The sequence below is a fragment of the Littorina saxatilis genome, linkage group LG2, assembly GCF_037325665.1.
Source record: "Littorina saxatilis isolate snail1 linkage group LG2, US_GU_Lsax_2.0, whole genome shotgun sequence".
Classification (NCBI taxonomy): Eukaryota; Metazoa; Mollusca; class Gastropoda; order Littorinimorpha; family Littorinidae; genus Littorina; species Littorina saxatilis.
Window position 1 is genome coordinate 12,623,564 of NC_090246.1, and position 14,680 is coordinate 12,638,243.

At 42.1% G+C, this 14,680-nt stretch overlaps 1 protein-coding gene across 2 annotated transcripts in view; it reads left to right on the forward strand.

Moving 5' to 3' along the window:
- The window catches only part of LOC138958206 (protein CLEC16A-like), a 42,667-nt gene extending 40,493 nt beyond the window's left edge, over window positions 1-2,174 (forward strand). For both annotated transcript variants that reach the window (XM_070329297.1, XM_070329298.1), the window contains one exon: window positions 1,676-2,174. In XM_070329297.1, the coding sequence (XP_070185398.1) occupies window positions 1,676-1,949 (274 nt within the window). In that variant the 3' untranslated portion in view covers window positions 1,950-2,174. The remainder of the gene's footprint in view (window positions 1-1,675) is intronic.
- The last annotated feature ends 12,506 nt before the right edge of the window (window positions 2,175-14,680 follow it).

The following is a 14,680-nucleotide window of genomic DNA, read 5'->3' on the forward strand; positions in this document are numbered from 1 at the left end:
TGAGTGTCGGCATCATCAGGAAACCTGTGCATGGTATGACCCTTACCATGATTGTTGCTGCACTCAGCGACAGCACAGGCGAAGCCATATCTTCTCCGCTTCGAAGATGGAATCTCTTTTCAAACATACGTACTCGCAGTGGCAGCGCTACTAACACCGTCGGCCATGTTGCTCTTGAAGGCCGTGTTACACTCATGACGTCACTGGCACCGGGGGTGTCTCTCGCAGAATGGACAGGTGCGCGGAATCGGTTTTTATTCAATAAAAAATCAGCCACGCAAAATTTTACAAAATGGTCTTCGGAACATTTACCAGATTGCTATTACACATGTTTTCGGCGAATAAAAATTTTGCACTTTAGTAGGCCTTTAATTCAAGCTTGCTAGACAGATTTCTTTACAGTTACTGATTTTTGGGAAGTTTCTTGGTGGCAAGCTTGGGCAGGCAGGACGTAAACGCCGTGGCAGTGCTAGTCACAATAGTGTTAAGACCCGATTTTCTCAGATTTTTGGAGGTCTTAAAAAGGGGGTTCCAGGGACAGGCAGAGAAGTACAGGCTGGCATGCACACACACAAACTACAGTTTGAAAGTTGTTGTGTTGATTAATGTTCATCCTGAAACCTTTCCTGGAACAAATAGTTTGAAGAGCTTAGGTGGTTATTCTGAGAAAAGCTTCCTGTCCGTACTGTAAAACCATCACAATACGACTTGCATACATTTATCAACCTACAAGAGCGATAAAAGTAGACACAGATGTTTGTCTATTCATTAGATTTGGTGTTTGAAACTTGCTAACACTAACAGGCAGACGCTTCGCACACATTTTAGAACAGCTATGATCTCGATTATGATTCAGCTAGGAGCGTTGATCATCATTATTATTGCCTTCGCCAGTAAAATTTCAGTGAAATTTCAAGATTTGCTATGCATCCTGTCACTTCAAAGTTATACAATGAAACCCCCTTTTTAAGACCCCCATATTAAGACTCCCTCCTTTTTCAGACCCTGTTTTCTCAGACTATCTGTTCATAACTTCTGTGAATTTAGCCCTATTTTAAGACTCCCTCCTATATTAAGACCTAATTTTCTCAGATTTGTTGAGGTCCGACAAGGGGGTTTCCACTTTACTGGCTTTAAAAATCCTGTTACGTTTGTACTGAAGATAAACTAGTAAAATAATATTTCTTTTCCTACATTTCAAGATCCACCTTACCCACACTCAGCACTTAGAGGATACAATCTATTTTCCATCGTTATTTGCACACATTTTCGGGGGCTACTTTTTTCAGGCCAACTAAACAATAGTTCTGTTACTGTTTTTCTCCAGATCTACCCTGCGCGGACAAGGCCAACTAAACAATAGTTCTGTCACTGTTTTTCTCCAGATCTACCCTGCGCGGACAAGGCCAACTAAACAATATTTCTGTTACTGTTTTTCTCCAGATCTACCCTGCGCGGACAAGGCCAACTAAACAATAGTTCTGTGACTGTTTTTCTCCAGATCTACCCTGCGCGGACAAGGCCAACTAAACAATAGTTCTGTGACTGTTTTTCTCCAGATCTACCATGCGCGGACAAGGCCAACTAAACAATAGTTCTGTGACTGTTTTTCTCCAGATCTACCCTGCGCGGACAAGGCCAACTAAACAATAGTTCTGTTACTGTTTTTCTCCAGATCTACCATGCGCGGACAAGCAGACGACAAGTCAACTGACTCCGCCCTTTCTTCTGACGAGGCGGGGCCTTGCAGTAGCTCAGACGTGACCCCCTCCAGTGAGACCAGCCTCTCCGACATGAGCCCTGCTCCGGAGCCCCGCGCTCCTCCCGTCTCCGCGACCAAGGAGAGTCGCTCAGCCAGCAAACAACTGACGGCACTGGCCCAGTTGGTGCAGGAGCACTATCCCTATGATGCAGCGGAGGAGGCGGCTCATGCTGATGCTAACCATTGAGGTGGAGATGTGATTAGGGAAGGGGGTATACATGTGGGGGAGGGGTCATGGGGGGAGGGTGGAGGTGCATGTCAACAGAGAGTGGCTCGGCCAGCAAACAACGGACGGCACTGGCCTAGTTGGTGCAAGAGCGTTATCCCTATGAGTATGGTGCCGCAGAGGAGGCGGGTCATGCTGAGCTAACCATTGAGGTGGAGGAGTTAATTTTGGGGGATTTTTGTTCAGCCATGCACATCATTGTGGGGCTTTTAATCAGTAAACATGCATCCTTCGGTACATACAATTGTCCATTCTGATGATGCTTGCTCATTGACTGTTGGTTGGTTGGTTTTTGGGTTTTAATGTCCCTTCAGCAGATGCTACCTGCTATTCGAGACCGATGCAGTTATTTTCTTTTTCCCTTCATGTGGCAAGTTCTACGTTTCAGACTATTTACATTCAGATCTATCACTGTAAAAGAAGGTTCTAAAAATTAATCACTTTCACTTCTGGTACTTTAAATCTTGTAAAATATCTTGATCTCTTTTAAAAAGTTAAAAATCTTGTCCGGGGGAACATCCCGGAATAAAACCTTCAGCGTTTCCGCATTGTAGTGTTTGTCTCGAAATTCTTGAACGTCTACACATTTGGTGAGGACATGACTGTTGGTAAAAATATTATTAGTGGAGGAGTGATTAGGGAAGGGGGTATGAATATGGGGGAGGGGTCAGGAGGGGAGGGTGCATGTCGAGGGAGAGTCGCTGGTATATATATCTGTTTCAAGGGTTTACAGGGGTGAAGGTATAATTTGAATAGGGAGGACATGCTTAAGGTTAGCTCATTTGTAACACGGGGGAGAGAGTTGATGCTGTGGAAAGTTATGCTGACCATTTTCACAAACGATGAGTTCATTTGTAACGCGGGGGGGGGGGGGGGGGGGGGGGGGGGGGGAGGGGGGGGGCGGGGGGGGGGGGGGTGGAGGGGGAGGGGGGTTGCATAGTGAATTGTTTTGTTTTTTTTATTTTTATTTGTTTGCCATCATAAGAACAGCAGACTGTTAGTTTGCAAGCAGCAATGCTGAAAGTGTAATCCTGAATCAGGTTTGGAAAGTAAGTAGGTTGTTTGGGGGGGTGGGGGGGGGGGGGGGGGCGGAAGGGCAGGAGTGAAGAGGATATAAATTACAAAAAGGAAAGAAGAGTCTTTGATGCAGTCAAGACCGAAGGTGCTCGTGATTAAATGGAGAAGATTTAAGCCTCACATAATTGGATGATCCTTTTCAGCCATTGTAGCAGCAACCGCAGCCTTTCATTTTCTAAGAAAAAGAAGCGCTCAACCGCAACTCCTGTTTTGGGAAGGGGGAACCCCTGGGGGGGATAAACTGTAGTTTGTAAAAGCATTGTTACTGACATAAAAGTTAATACTTGTTCTTCTGCGTTGGTGGTGTAAACTTGCATGTATACCCATGTTTTATGTGTATGGTATTTTTTTCCCGCCAATTAGTCTCATTGTTGATACTAGAAGAGACTCACACTGTTCTCAGTCGGCCAGAAAAGGGAGAGTCAGGATGTACAGAAAGGTATTATGTCGCACAGTGATGGGGGGTTGTTCGAGATACATACAATGGTTTGATTCTTTTAATCCCTGAAAAGGGGTTGGGGGTTGAGAGGAAGAAAAATCAGTCTGCAATCTATGATGATGTTAAGAAGATGGAGTTGTTTATACAGTGGGTTGATTCTTTTGATCCATGAAAAGGGGGAAAGGGGAAAGGGGGGGGGGGGGGGGGGACAGAGACTGAGAAAAACTCTCAGTCTATGGTGATGTTTAAAAAAAATGGAGTTACATGGGGTTTAAACAATGGTTTCATTATTTTCATCCACAGGTGGGGGGGGGGGGGGGGGGAGGTGAGGACAGGGGGTATCTTTGAGAGACTAAATGGGACAGTGTAGAGTGATAATCATCCAAGAAAAACTCATTCTGCAATATATCATGATGAGCGGGGTATGTCGATTTTCACTTGGCCATAGGGGGGGTGGGGGGGGGGGGGGAGTTGTTGTCACTGGAGCCTGAAAAAAAATCCTTCTACCGTTTATCAGGGGATTGTTGCTTTGCCGGGCTTGGGGGGTGGGGGGGGGGGCAGGGGGGGGGGGGGGCAGGGGGGGGTGGGAGGGGGGGTGTAGGGGGGTCATGGAGACATAATGAAAAACTCATTCAGTGATCAATCTGGATGTCAAGACTGTGGTGTAAGGCTATTGTTGCCACGCTGGGAGAGTCTAAAAATACCAGGAAAAAAGCTTAAAGGATGTACATCCCCTTTCTCCAGTTACAGTAAGAAAATGAAGACACCGGATGTGCAATTAAAAAGGTATTAATTGTCGCTCAGTGGTAGGGGGTTGTTCGAAGAGGGACACAGGGGGGTCAGTAATGAGTAGTTGCTAATCTTGATGGGTGAGGAGACAAGAAAAAGGTGGGGGGTAATTGTTTCCTTGAATGTACCTCCACCCCATTCTCAAAGTAATGGCAAGGGAAGGTGGTACCTTGTGACCTTGACAGCGTAGGAGATTCAAACAGAAAGAAAAGAAAACAACAAAACCAAACAAATGATGGGGTACAGGTGTAAAGCGCTTCCTTGAACTTGCCAAAGTATAGGGGTAAGTGTCCTTTTTAACAAAGAAGGATGAAGCGAACATCGCCTATTCGGGTTTTGCTGTTGACAAAAACTGAAAAAGTGTTTAGAGGACTGGTACTGACTCAAATGAATGAAATGGTACTGTTGGATAGCAGATATAGGGGTCAGGAGGAAGGGGAGGCGGGATGGATGGCAGATGTCTTGGAGGGGAGGGGGGGGGGGGGGGGGGGGGTTGAGAGCTGTTTTGCATGCAAGAGAAGGGTAGGGTTACCCAATACACATTTGTGTGTTAAACTTTCCTTGTTATCTTCTTTTTTTCTTTTAAAAGTAAATTGAGAGCAGAGTGAGTGTGGTGGGTCTTATTCTCCACAATATTTTTTCTTTTATTTGTCCTTTTAATTACCTACCCTGATCGTTTAAAATTGTTGCCATGATTAGTTTTAGTTTTATCTTTTCTGTACTTGGACCTGTAAATATCCTTATCTCATGACTTTTCTTTATCGTGGTTATAAACAATGCTTGTCCCTTGCATGTTCGGTAGCTAAGTCACGAATGCAGGAATCTTTGTTAGCGCTGTGCAAACACTCTGTTTGCTGGCTTTTAACTTTATGTAAGGGATGGGTGTGTCTGTTTTCTTTGGATTGCTTGCTTTCATTTTATCTTGTCAGTGTTGAAGATAGGATTAAAGATAGAGGAAAAGCTGCAAATGGATTTGCAGAATGTATTTTTGTGTGAAAATGTTCTCTTTTGGGGGGAAGGTTCTCTCTTTGAGATTTTTTTAGATTTTTCTGGTGTGGGGGTAGACTGGGGAAGAGGTGGGGGTCTTGTACATAGTGCGTATTTATGACCAGTGTGTTGATGAAAGTGAAAAAATGTGGGGGGGGGGGGGTGTCTTTCGGAAGTAGGGGGTGGAGTTGAAAAAGGTGATTGTTCCTGTATATAGTATGTATTTATGACTTGTGTTGATGAAACTGAAAGTGATCATTTTGGTGGAAACATTGGGGGTGGGGGTGGTCTTTTAAAGGTATGGTGGTGAGGAAAAGAGTTAAAGGTAGTTGATCTTGTACATATTTCATATTTAGGACGTGTCTGTTGATGAAAGTGATCATTTTTGTGCACATTGGTGGGTTATTTTCCTGCATAATAAAGCTTATCGAAAGCATTCCACTGATTCGGTTTCAGGTAAAACAAATAAAAATGTGAGCAGCTCATATTTTATGTTGAATGTGACTGATATTATGTTCTTGGGCTTTCTAGAGTTGAGTTTTGGTGCTTTGTTTTTGTGTGTATTCACATGCAATTGCTTTTAGTAAGTGGCGTTGGAAAGGGTTATAATTTTAACATGACTTCAGTCGTTCCTGCGTGAACTTCAGTGCTGGTAAAAAGCATGCCTTAGATGCATCCTGAACTCAGGTCAAAATGAGTTTGGCTCATTCTCTCCCTGACAGGATGCCTTGAGTTTCCTTTTCTGGCAAGGAAACCGATTTTTTTTTACATATTTAGAGCTTTTTGTAATGTATTATTGATATAAGCAGATTTGCGATCGTCGATAATGATTTTTCATGGTGTTTTGTAATTTTTAAATTACAAAGGAATTGATATGTAAGACAGTTTCAAGCGAGCTATTTTTCGCGGCTGTATTTACTGTGCAAACAACTCTAAATATGGCAAAAGTGTCACGTGATAATCAACCGTTTGGTTTCGGCGTTCACTGGAGCAGACGATTTTTTCTGTAACCAGTTGACAGTGATGAAACCATATATTACGCTCTCCTTCCGGCAGCAGTCCCAAAATTTCGACTTGTTTTGACCTTAGAACGATGTCTTTATCATAACTATGAAGAACAGAACGGAGATCACTGTCGAAGTCGGCCAATCTGCAATCATTTTCGTCTCGCGAACACTGATCTCAAATTTAGTATCAGTGCTCGCGAAAACCATATGGAAGATAACTCTGTATTTTTTTTTTAATAGATTCGCGTAGGACTGTAGCGTCCGGTCAGGGAGAGAATGAGCCGAACTCATTTTGACCTGAGTTCAGGATGGCCTCAGATGGTGAACATTGTGCAAAGCATGTTTGTCTTTCATTTGATGTTTGGTTAAAATATTCAAAATATGAATTAGTAAAGTTGTTAAAAAACAAAGGAATACTGTACTCACCAATACAAGAACGAGACAAGACGGTACGAATTTTCGCTTATGGAAGCTTCATCAGGAAAAACAAGAACACAAAAGACAACAAAAAGCAGACGCAAATGTTCTTGTTTTTCCTGATGAAAATTCGTACCGTCTTGTCTCGTTCTTGTATTGGTGAGTACAGTATTCCTTTGTTTTTTAACTTTGTTCATCTTACCACAGTCACTTTGTTGTTTAGATTTAGTAAAGTTGTGTCATGTTGTACATGTTTTACGTCTAATAAAACAAAATCTTCTCATTCTTACAGTTTGCATTCATGGAGAATTCATGGGGCCTTTGTGTATGACTTGTCTCAGTTTTTAAAGTAAGAAATCGATCAGTCTTGTTTGTTTTAGCATGCAGTAGATGATCATTTGTTGCAAAGGGATAATGTGTAGCACAATGGTGTATCAAATACATGATTTGAGGTTGGGAATCATAATTAAAATAATCAGTCTGTCCTTCAAGAACGAAAAGGGACCGAAAACTTGAAATGTCCTCATTGACTCTGCATGTACATTTGCCTATAACTTATTTATTAAAGAAAACGTGTTTTGTCTGTCTTTGTTGACTTGTTTCAGTTCACTGTGAAACTTGGAGTAGATATTTCAAATCCTTTGCTGCCAATACTCAACAGTGTTAAACAAAAGCACTTCACATTACGCAACGTCGCATATATATATATATATATGTTAAAGTTAAAACAGTATACAGTAATTATTCTTCAACATCTTCTGTTTGGGATATTGTTTATTGTAGATCAGTACAGTTTCTGTAATTTTATGATATAGAAGCATTGTAACACAGACTCAGTTTTCAGTGTTATAAAAAAAAATGTACATAATGCCCCATATGTGATAATTGTAAAACAAACTGGTGTGTAGCTATAATGTTATAGCTGCTGTCAACCTGTAAAGTAATTGCAACCGTTTCTTTTGGGATGAAGCAGTAAAACAAATGCATATTTTCTGTGCATGGCTCAGTGAATTTTAAATTGTAGTGTTTTTAGAGTATTGAGGAATTGTTTCAGGACTTGTTCCTTCTGAGAGATGTAAAAAAAATAATGGTTAGCAGGGAGTCATTGTAATTTTTAAAAAGGGATGGGGAAGGAAGCAACAGTTTAGTTGCTTTTAGTCTGTGTTCTTTCCCTCCTGTCACCAGTTATTGTTAAAACTCCACTCACACAATAACTCCATATGATATTAGCATGGGTGGGATTCTTTCGGAATATGCCGGAAATCCGGATTCAATGATGGCCTTTTTTTTCTCTCTCTCTTTGTTGTTGTTGTTGTTTTGTTTGTGTTTTGGTTTAGGATTCATCACATTTTTCAGTCCCACCCATGTATTAGATATCATTGTAAAAAAACGGGGCGGGGATGTAGCTCAGTCAGTAGCGCGCTGGATTTGTATCCAGTTGGCCGCTGTCAGCGTGAGTTCGTCCCCACGTTCGGCGAGAGATTTATTTCTCAGAGTCAACTTTGTGTGCAGACTCTCCTCGGTGTCCGAACACCCCCCCCCCCCCCCCCCCCCCAGTGTACACGCAAGCACAAGACTAAGTGCGCACGAAAAAGATCCTGTAATCCATGTCAGAGTTCGGTGGGTTATAGAAACACGAAAATACCCAGCATGCTTCCTCCGAAAGCGGCGTATGGCTGCCTAAATGGCGGGGTAAAAACGGTCATACACGTAAAAGCCGTGGGAGTTTCAGCCCATGAACGAACAAACAAACAAACAATTGTAAAAAAACTATTAATGTTTGTATTTGAATGTAACGTGGCAGATTAGATGTTCTAATTGAAAGGTTTGGTCAGTGAGTATCTGAAAACCTGCCATATGTTATTTTAAACTCTGTAGAAACCACATCGTTGCTATGCCCACAATTACTTTCAGCAAGTGATGAGGCCACGCAGTGTCCAGTGATTGATTCAAGCTGTTTTTTGGTTTTTTTCTGTTTTGTGTGTGCAGTTGATTCTGTACACGTCACAGAGATATTTTAAATGTTCAAAGTCAGGACCCTGATCACATGAAGTTTTGTCAGCAAAACTCTCTTACTTGAAGAGCTGTGAAGACTTAAACTAAACTTAAACTAAGGTAAAGATCTCGATAGTGTGTCTATTGTGAAGACAACTTTTTTGGGTTATAGCCTGAATCATCGCCTGAGACTGGACTAAGTCCTGCTGAAAAAACTACGTCTGTTCTGAAAATGTTGTGTGTAAATGAAAATGTACATAAGTTATGTTGATTACCGTACTTTCCGGGTGACAAGGCGCTTCGTTATCTAAGACGCACCCCCTTCTTTTTAAAAAAAAATTGTAATCCAGTCACCCATTGGACGCAGGGGGCCGATAGGGCGCACCAAAATGACCCAGCTTTTGCCATGAGAGGTGGTTCCCCTGTCATATCTGAGAGAGGAAACACTTCCTGCATCGGGGTCAGTGACCGGTCAGTGACCGACTTTAACTGAGTGAAAATATGTGTGCTCTGTGTGTGCGGCCAGATCAAAGGCATTGTGATAGCTGGGTGGCCTTGTTAACAGACACGACCTTCTTCCCAGGGGTCAATGACCCAGTTTTTGCCATGAGAGGTGGTTTCCCTGTCATATCTGAGAGAGGAAACACTTCCTGCATCGGGGTCAGTGACCGAGTTTAACAGAGTGGAAATCTGTGTGTGCGGCCAGATCAAAGGCAGGGCAGTACCTAGTAGCTGAAACATGCATTATCACAAGTTGTTTGACTGGTACTCAAGCGGTCTCTTTGATTTTTTTCGTATTTCATACACGGATTAGGCGCTTCGTTATACAAGACGCAGGGGTCGAACTCGAGGAAAAAAGTCGCGCCTTATGACCCGGAAAGTACGGTATTATGATTGACAGCACTTTCTTGTGATGTGAACAAAATGTGTGTGTCATTTTTGGGTAGTCAAATTAACTCTGCTAGTTGAAAGAACTCTCAGTTGAAAGTTGAAGCCACCCAGTTTATCTGTAGGCATTTTAATCATATAGTTTTTTTCTTCTATGTGTTTTTTCTTTTGTTGTGACTTGTTTTGATGTTGTTTTTTGGTTTGGATTCTATAAATCCCCACCTTAGATTTATGCAGTGCAGCGCAGTGCACAAGATGTTTCTGTGTGTGAAGGCCAGAAGTTGTTGTTTACTTTGATTTTTGTGTAATTTGATAGTGTATAGATTATCTTCTGCAGTTCTAGTCATAAGCAGTAGTAACATGAATGTAGTAGATGAGAAAAAAATGACCTGAAAAAGAAGAAAGGGGGTTATAGTTCTTTAGAGGTAAAAATGCATACCCAGATAAATGTTTATTTGGCAGCTAGCGGTCTTTTTATGGAATTGAGAGTGTGTGTGTTTAGGAGGGAGGGGGGGGGGGGGGTAGAGTGGGAGGGTTAGAGGTCAAATTGGTAGCATGAACAGAACTATATGCAGAAAAAAAATCATGTCTATGTAGTTGTGAAGGTTAGTTTTTGTTTAGCCTCATTGGAATTTTTGCCAGTGGCTGAAAGAAATTGCCTTTTTCCTTTGTGTTTTATTATTTTAATGTACATCAGTTCTTTTACTCAACGCATAGATTGGATCGAGGCTCTTTTGTGGCATTGCACCTAAGTGTGAGCTTTTTTGGAAGTGGACTGCAGGTTTTAAATGGAACACTTTTGTTTATTTTGCACAAGAGATAAAGTGTTCCTTGCAACTTGATGTTTGCACTGTGGATTGTGTGCGTCTGTGTCAATTTTGTTTAATTTGAATATAGGGGAGGGGGGGGGGGGGGCAGGACAGTACACATCTCAGTTTTATCCTATAGCGATCGATACATTGACAATAGATTATGTTAGAAATGATTGTCATACATGTATTACTCATGATGTAGTGACCACAACAATAAAGATGTGTACATAATATGTGCTGTCCGTTTTGGAGTGTAGAGGGTGGTTGTGTCTGTGCACACAGACAGACAGACAGACACACACACACACGCTCGCACGTATGCGCATGTAGCACGTTCATGTGCGCACACATTTTGTTGCCCTGTCTCTTCCTCTCTCTCTCACATACACACAGACCGAGCACACTCTTTCTGTGTCTGTCTCTCTCTCTCACATCCACACACAAGCAAACACACACACACACAAACACATCTTTCTCTTCCTCTCTTAAACACATGCACGCATACACTTACACAGAGCACACTCTCTGTCTGTCTGTCTCTTGAAACACACACAAGCAAAAACACACACAAACACAAATACACACACACATTTACACATACAGTACATTATCTCTCACACACACAAACACACACACACACGCACGTGCACGCTGTATACACTGATGGTACTGTACCAGCGCAGTTATTATTTGACACTCCTTGCAGTCGCTTGTCTAGCCTGCAGTCTTACGCTCAATAAGGTATGTTGGGTTTAATTTCATTTTCAAAAGATGCAATCAATATGTTCAAGGGTTTAAACTTGGTTGAACTTGATCTTTACTCTGTTCGAGAAAGAAAAATCGAAGCAGTTGCTTCAGACACACACACACACACACGCACGCATGACTGAAGCACGCACGCTCGCACGCGTGCCTTCTTCTTGACACTAAGCGCATAATGTTCGTTTGTTTGATGGGAATTTCCTAGCGTCTTCCACGTGTCTTCATAACACGTAATCTGCTGTAGGTGAGACGCGGAAGGTGGAAGAGGGTCTCCAAACAAGAGAAGAAACTGTGTTTGTGCTGACGTTATTCTGAGAATGAGAAAAATCAAGGTCACTTGTGTTCTTCTTATTTTTTCTATCACATAACGTTGATCTTTATTTGTGTAAACAAACGGTGTGTTTATTTTTTTATTAAAATTGCATAAATCACATGGTTGTATAACTTTTTTTTCTCGTGAAAATGGGATGACACTTTATCTTGCAAAGGGGTGTATACCTAGCAAACGCCCACCCCCTGCTTTTACCCGAAATATGTGCGGAGGAGGGTGGGCGTATGCTAGGGATTTTACGGTATATGTATTTAAGATTAGAATAGTCCCTCTCTGGGCGAGGGCTGGTTGAAAAGAAGCTCGTTTATATTGCTTATGCCACAACCCTCGTAAAATAAAATTTGATTTGATTTGATTTGATCTCTCTCTCTCTCTCTCTCTCTCTCTCTCTCTCTCTCTCTCTCTCTCTCTCTCTCTCTCTCTCTCTCTCTCTCTCTCTCTCTCGCCCGCGCGCGCACACATTTCAGACGGCTTTCTCGCTTGGAAGTCGTAATTATTATTTTTTTAAACACTCAAAATGTTAAGGTCTTGAAAGGTGCGTTGACCTTCAATCTTAACACTTTCTGAAAAAAAGCTTGAATCATGATTCATTTTATTTTTTGCACACACACACACACACACACACATACACACATAGACACAGACACACACACACACACACACACACACACACATACACATACACACACAGATCTCTCTCTCACCACACACACACACACACACATTCATACACATACATGTATACACACACAGCACACACACACACTCAGGCTCACACACACACACACACACACACACACACACACACACCCACACACTTGCCAAGTCTTCCAACCAGTCATTTCAGTTTTCTCTTTCATTTGTTTGTTTAACAGGCACTTAAAATAACTCGGTAAAAATGCTTTAAAAACCCGGAATTGCTCTCAAGTTGACCTTTGGCGCGATTTGTTCAAGTAGTTAATTGAGTTCACTCGAACTACGCACTCACGTGAGAAGAACGCGCGGATTTTAGAAATCTCTCTCGGTCGAAGTTGACCCGAAGTTCAATAAAGCATTATGAGTTGCTCTCCGCGAATTTCATGTTAAAAAAGTCTTTTAATGTGTAAACGCCTAGTTTAATGTGAAACAGTCTTTAAAAAGGTTTAATGTCAATGTTAACATTTTTTAGAGTGAAATAAGGTCCCAGGTCATGATTCACTCTGGTTTGTTCACACATGCACGCATACACATGCACGCATACACAAACACACTCACACATGCACGGCACATACAAATGCACACATACACAAGCACACATACACAAACACACATACACAAGCACACATACACAGGCACACATACACATGCACACATATACAAGCACACATACACATGCACGCATACACATGCTCAAACGCACACATGCACGCATACATAAGCACCCATACACATGCACACATACACAAGCACTCATACACAAGCACACATACACAAGCACCCATACACAAGCACACATACACATGCACACATACACACGCACACATGCACGCATACATAAGCATCCATACACATTTGTTTTGTTTGTTTGTTTGCGTAACGCCCAGCCGACCACGAAGGGCCATATCAGGGCGGTGCTGCTTTGACATATAACGTGCGCCACACACAAGACAGAAGTAGCGGCACAGGGCTTCATGTCTCACCCAGTCACATTATTCAGTCTGACACCGGACCAACCAGTCCTAGCACTAACCCCATAATGCCAGACGCCAGGCGGAGCAGCCACTAGATTGCCAATTTTAAAGTCTTAGGTATGACCCGGCCGGGGTTCGAACCCACGACCTCCCGATCACGGGGCGGACGCCTTACCACTAGGCCAACCGTGCCGGTATTATGGCATACACATGCACGCATACATAAGCATCCATACACATGCACACATACACACGCACACATACACAAGCACGCATACACAAGCACACATACACAAGTACACATACACATACACACATACACAAGCACACATACACATGCACGCATACCATGCACACATACACATACACACGCACACATGCACACAGTACACATACACAAGCACACATACACAGGCACACATACACAAGCTGAGCACACATACACAAGCACACATACACAAGCACACATACACAAGCACACATACACATGCACACATACATATCACACGTAGGCTACAACTCAAGATCCAAAGTTTTAGCAACCTTTAAAAATTAAAAAAAACAAAAAAACCAGTACATTTATCGACTTTGTTTAATCAGTTTTAACAATAGAATGTAGTAGTATGTGTGTATTATAGTACATGTATTATATATGTAGGGATAGAGTCCCGCGTGACGTCATCGTGCCTTTTTAGGAAAGCTATCAATTCTGCCGGGCTCTACATTATTTTGAGGACGATGACGTCAAGAATGATCATGCAGCTAGCAGGAATCGTTTTGTCCTACAATTACGACGAGTGAGCAGACCGATATTTAAATCAAGCGGGCCGTTATCAATTACACAGTTGGACACAAACAAGTCGTACTCTCTATGGCTGTCAGAGAAGAATAGAACCGATTTTCGAGGAAAAAGCTCGAACGGCCACAGTGTAGTCTTCTGCACTGACTGAAGTTCAATAATTGAATCCAGGGGAGATAACGCACACTACTGACAATAGCAGCGATGCGGGAGACACATTGCTCATTAAAGACGAGTGGATGTTGTTCAGTGCATGCCAAAAACTGATTAGTTGCGCCTTGCCGTTTGCGTTCTGTGTCCCTTTATGTTCAAACTTGTTTTCTTAAACCCGAATGTCCTCATTTGAAGTTGATTTAAACTCTTTGTTGTAAGATCCTGTCCACAAACAAAGTTGGATAAGTAGGCCTAACATAGACAGTGCTTGGTTACTTTAAACATAAACGATATCTATGTATCAATTCAATATAATTATTGTGGTGGATTTTTAAATATTGCGTTTCAATTTTTATACCAGAATTGCTGAACTTTTTGGCACGAGTTTGATTTATTAATTTGTTTTGCTCTTGACCCTGAGTCAATGCTCTCAATTTCATTTTCCAAAGTTCAATATGAACCGTGAATCATAAATAGTGTTGAACATCAATTGTCACAGTTTCCAGGAAAAAATAGGTCAAATCATGAATCATTTTTGATTCGTACACGCACGCAGGGTCGCAGGC